This window comes from Danio aesculapii, chromosome 12 (genome assembly GCF_903798145.1).
Source record: "Danio aesculapii chromosome 12, fDanAes4.1, whole genome shotgun sequence".
Taxonomy (NCBI): Eukaryota; Metazoa; Chordata; class Actinopteri; order Cypriniformes; family Danionidae; genus Danio; species Danio aesculapii.
In genome coordinates, this window is record NC_079446.1 from 13031041 (window position 1) to 13036589 (window position 5549).

Consider the following 5549-nt stretch of genomic DNA (forward strand, 5'->3'; position numbering starts at 1 on the left):
AGCAGTCGATTCTGTTCCCTTCTGGAATTCCAGTTCCCCCTCTACAAAGCATGTCCACTAACAGCACACCCAAACATAACTGGATGTACGGAAAGTGAAAAAGCACAAAAGTGTTGGTAATGCATCCATGTCTGGCAATGTCAAATTAGTGTAATAAAATTAATCTTACACTCCCATTATGTATTTTCTGTGGTTCTTGTTTGTATTCTTAGGTTTTTTCTAATGTCTGAGTTTATGCACCCTATTTTAATATTGCACGTAGGCCTACAGTTATGTTAGTCCTTTTAATTTGCAAGTTCGGAAAAAATATGTACTTTTAGAACAACTTTGCTTTCCGTACATCCAGTTGTGTTTGGGTGTGTCTGCATAAGCTGTTAGCGGGCACGATTTGTAGAGGGGCAATTGGAATTCCAGAAGGGAACAGAATCGACTGCTACACCGGCCCACCAGCTCTTCCAAATTCTACTCCAACTGTCCCACACAACGCAAGCCACAACTTCGACTAAACTCAAGACACCGAACTGTCACTGATATCCTAGAGGTCCACTTTCGGTAACGTACATGCTTTTAAGGGGAAGCCTCGCTACATAACTACACTCCAACAAAGACTAAACATTTTATAAAGGTTTTGTAAGATGAGAACTGCGTGAATAGAATGATTTCAATAAAGAACTCACCTCTCAACCTCCCGCCTGTCCATATATCCGTAACTTTCTGACAGCTGAAGTAGTTCGATTGCAATTGACCAGGCAATCTAATCCACAAACATTAGTCCACAACATATTCATACGTTGATAAACATTCATGGAAGGGTGCCCTGTTATCATCCAAACCAGCTGCTGGAGCGCGTCTTTCAGGCATAAACACTATAACGAGAAGTGTCACCATCCTATGAGCTTTCCAAACTTTAGATGGTCCCGCCTTCTCTCTTGACAGTTTCATGAATGGACTGAGTGCAAAGACTTTGTGAATGAATCGGCCAGATATGCTCGAGATTTTTCAATCATGTTAAGATTCCAAACGTGATGATATCGTAACGAGAAAAACCGAAGAAGCCAGGAAGCATTTAACAGTTCAACTCGTCGTTTTAATCAACTTTTGCACGTTCAGACAGAGTAATCAATGTGTTCGATCGAAACCCACACAGTCACTCACACAAAATTAGCATACCTGTCTCATCCAATGGGAAAACCCCTCCCTCCCTCTCGAGTGCTCAGACTCGCTTTTTCCCCAAAATCTAATCCCTTACAACCCCGCATTGCAAATACAGATTCACCCCAAAAGGAACACAGAACTGTCTTAAATCTTTTGTAACATGCTACACTGCCCCCCCATCACAAAGTTACTCAACTCGAGGGAACAAACAGAGTCCTGGAGACGCCTTGGTGGTCTCTTGACTCTCTGAGGCCGAGGTGAGCCCATGTCTGCAACAGGACTACCAGAATTTGAACTTTGTAGTTCTGGAACTGGTGTAGTTTCACGGGGAACATCTAACGGATCAGAACTGCCCAGCCCGTGTCCTGCCTCATTCTCCAGAGCAGGCATAACTGCAGGGGAGGCAAGCACTGTAGCTATTGAGGCATTCCCTCTGTATGGAGCCAGTCTATCCCTGTGCACCGCTACTTTCCTGCCCCTTGGTGGCAACTGAATACGGTAAACGACTTCCCCAATTCTCTCCAGTACGTTGCAAGGCCCCACCCACTTTGTGTCCAGTTTAGGGCACCTGCCCTTCTTCCTTTGTGGGCTGTACACCCACACCCTCTACTCCTCTGTAAAGTGTCGTCCTTTGGTTTTCAAATCATAATTTCACTTCTGTCGAGTCCCTGCTTTCAGCAACTGTTGCCTTGCAAAACTATGAGCAGTTTCCAAAGAGGCCTGGAGCCTACTTGCATACTCAGGGCCCGGAGGTACAGCAGGTGCATCCGGAGGCCTTCCATAAGCCATTTCCCCAGGTGTTCTGATTTCTCTGCCCAACCTTAAAAGGGCGGGGGTGCATGTGGTTGAGTCTTGTACAGCTGATCGGCATGCCATTAAAATAAATGGCAAGTGCTTGTCCCTGTCTCGCTGATTTGTTTCAGTCACAATGGCTAGTTGTTCTGCCAGTGTCCTGTTAAATCTTTCAACAAGACCGTCACTTTGTGGGTGTAAAGGGGTAGTCCGGGTCTTGTGGATCCCCAGTTTTTCACACATAGCTGCAAATACACGTGACTCAAAGTTTCGGCCTTGGTAACTGTGGATGGACTCAGGAACCCCAAAACGGCAAAACATCCCATCCACTAATGCATCTACCACTGTTTCAGCTTCTTGATCAGGTAGTGCGTACGCCTCTGGCCATTTCGTAAAATAATCCATACATGTCAACACAAACCTGTTACCCCTCTTTGAGCGTGGGAATGACCCCATTACATCTACCCCCACCCTCCGACCCGGGGGACCCTTACGCACGGAGCAAGCATCACACCGCCGACAAAAATCTGCTACATCTCTCCTCACCCGCCCCTAGTAAAAGCCTTGCCTCACGCGGTTAAGTGTTTTTGAGACACCAAAGTGTCCAGACCCCACTGTACCATGCGAATGTACCATTGTACCATGTACCTTTCATCCCCAGTGGTGGGGTCTTTCCACCCTCTCTCCAACACCCCATCCCGCAGACTCAAGTTTTTAAATGTGGCCCATAAAGTTTTTGTGGACAGTGACAAAACGGCCACTTCCTCCCATGGTGGTCGTTGTTGGGCTTGGACCCACTGGATTACGGGCTGCAGGTCTACATCTTCCTCTTGCTGCCGCTTCCAGTCCTCTATACCCACAGCCTCCATGTCACCCGTGTACCCCCACACTTACAATCCGCCGAATTCTCCCCCACATCAATGTTCCCCAGCTCTCTGTCCCTGGCTTCCTTCTTGTCGCAGTAGCGACACCCAGCTATGGCACATGGCCGGCGAGACAGAGCATCTGCGTTTGCATGGCTCAACCCTGCACGGTGAAATACCATCATGTTGTACGCCTGAAGTTCTTCAATCCAGCATGCCAGTTGGCCTTCTGGCTCTTTAACTGACATAAGCCACTGGAGAGCAGAATGGTCAGTGCACACGGTGAAATGTAACCCGCACAGGTAATACTTAAAGTGTCGCACAGCAAAAAGCATTGAAACAAGTTCCCGCCTGGTGACACAGTACCTGCGTTCAGCCTTACTGAACGCTTTGCTGTAGTAGACAATGACTTGCTCCCATACCCACATTGCTGGCATCTGTGTCTAAAATGAAGGGGAGTGCTGGATAAGGGGGGGGGGGGGGGGGGGGGCAATATGGGGGCCGAGACAAGAGCCTGCTTCAGAGCAGCAAAGGAATCCCGACACTCCTCCGTCCACCTAAAGGACTTATCCTTCTTCAGTAGGTGGAAAAGTGGGTCTGCGATGCTGGCAAAACCCTTCATAAACCTCCTGTAATATGAGGCTAAGCCAAGAAAACTTTTCAGCTGCTGTGCTGTGGTGGGAGAAGGCCAATTGCTCACAGCCTGCACCTTCTCTTCTACTGTGCCAATTCCCTGTCCCTCCAATTTGTGTCCTAGAAATGTCACCTCCCTCCTAAAGAATTTACATTTTTCTGGGTGCTGCTTCAAGCCAGCCTCACTCACACGAACCAGTACATGAGTGAGGGATTCCAGTAAGGTTTGAAAAGAGCTACCATGAACCAGTATGTCATCTAGATACACCAGACACTCAGACCTGGGAATACCCGACAACACCTTGTCCATTAACCTTGCAAACGTGGCAGGCGCATTGCAGAGACCGAAACAGAGCACCCGAAACTGCCACAACCCTCGACTTGTGCAAAAAGCTGTTTTAGGCCTTGCATCAGGCGCAAGCGGTACCTGCCAATAGCCAGAACGAAGGTCCAAGGAAGTTTACCAGGAGGACCCCACCACCAGGTCAAGCGACTCGTCAACCCGTGGAATGGGGTAGGAGTCCTTCCTGGTCACGTCATTAAGGCATCTGTAGTCAACACAAAACCTCCACTGGCCCCCCTTCTTAGGCACTAAGACTACCGGTGCAGCCCATGCACTCTCGGAGGGCTCAATTATTCCTGCTTGTACCATTTCTGTCAAGGCCTTATCAGCAGCGTCCTGTCGTACAAAAGGGAGCCTACGTGGTCGCAGCCTAATGGGTGTTGCATCTCCAGTTTCTATTTCATGTTGTACTAGGTGTACATGTTGTACCACATCTCCCTCCCTAAATGTGAAACAGTGTTTGAAATTAAACAGCAAATCCCAAAATTGCTTCTGCTGACACTCATCCAGGCCCTCACATTTCCTACGCCATAACTCTCTCAGATCCCCCAACCCTGTCTCCCCACCCAGATTGGAAACCACAGTGCTGGTTCCTGGCCCTTGCATGTCAAGGGGTTGTGGGGCCACCCTGGGATAGACCACAGGCAGAACAAGGGTTAAAGGAGTAGGAGAATTGTTTACCCCTTTATGACTGTTTTCAACTTTGTTGTGATTTTGCACGTGTGATAGATTCTCCCCCACATAAGGGTTCCCAGGAGAAGTATTGGTCTCTAGGAGACCTGTAAAAGACGTACCCATGTTATTTCCAGTGGACATGACAACTTCAGGACCCCCTTCAAAGCATAGCATGCCATTCTTCAAGTCTAACTGACAACCTGAACTTCTTAGGAAGTCTATCCTGAGAATACAGGGGTCCTGGACAGAAGCCACCCACACAGAATGTCATAATGTCTTCCCTCCAACAGTGAGCTCAACCTCCCCTTTACCCTTCATTGGTGCGAGTTCCCCTGTCACTGTGCGTAACCGCACCGTGGTGGGCTCCAGTCTGGCATTGGTCGGTACCAAATCTGGTCTCATGACCGTCACAGTAGAGCCTGTATCCACCAATACCACACATGGAACTCCTTCTACTAAAATTGGTACATGGCAAAAATCACTAACACATGTTCGACCTACCACAACTACAGATGCATTTAGCCCATACCTCCCCTCCCCCAACAGAACATGTTTTATCTTTGATTGTTCGACTCTTTTGTTGACCACAGATGGAAAAGTCAGATGGCTGGGAGGAGAGTCGGGGGTCCGCACGTCTCCGTTCATACGGACCCCTGGCCATTTCCCTGGTTCTCTGCTGAGATTAGGACACTGTCTGACTAATTGTCCAGTTTGCCCACAACCCCAACAAACCCTTGGCCTAGTGCGAAGACGTTGCTCTGGTTGAAGTGTCACCGATTTAATTAACTCAGTTATCTCTGAGACCCAGGCTGGTCTTTCACTTAAACCCTCCCCCACACCAGCAGACCTTACTGGAACAATATTGTGATGACTCTCTTCTAATGTAAGAGTTCCACAAACAATCTCTCTCTCCAAAGCCATCTCCAAAGCATCCTGTAGGGTTTGTGGGTGGGCCAGTTGTGTTTGTCTGCGGAGCTCCACAGGGGTAAGAGTCTGAACGAACTGGTCTCTTGCAAGCTCCCCTTGCATAGAAGGAGGCATGTGGGCATATGCACGACGAGTCAGATTCTCAATGTCATTTGCTAAAA

The 5549-nt window shown here is 48.3% G+C and overlaps 1 protein-coding gene across 1 annotated transcript; it reads right to left on the reverse strand.

Moving 5' to 3' along the window:
* Positions 1-673: 673 nt before the first annotated feature.
* LOC130238845 (retrovirus-related Pol polyprotein from transposon 412) lies at positions 674-4903 on the reverse strand. The gene is given in 5 exon segments (XM_056469961.1): positions 674-754; positions 1366-1547; positions 2842-3064; positions 3325-4228; positions 4773-4903. Coding segments are annotated over 5 exon segments (1521 nt in total).
* Between the last annotated feature and the right edge of the window lie 646 nt (positions 4904-5549).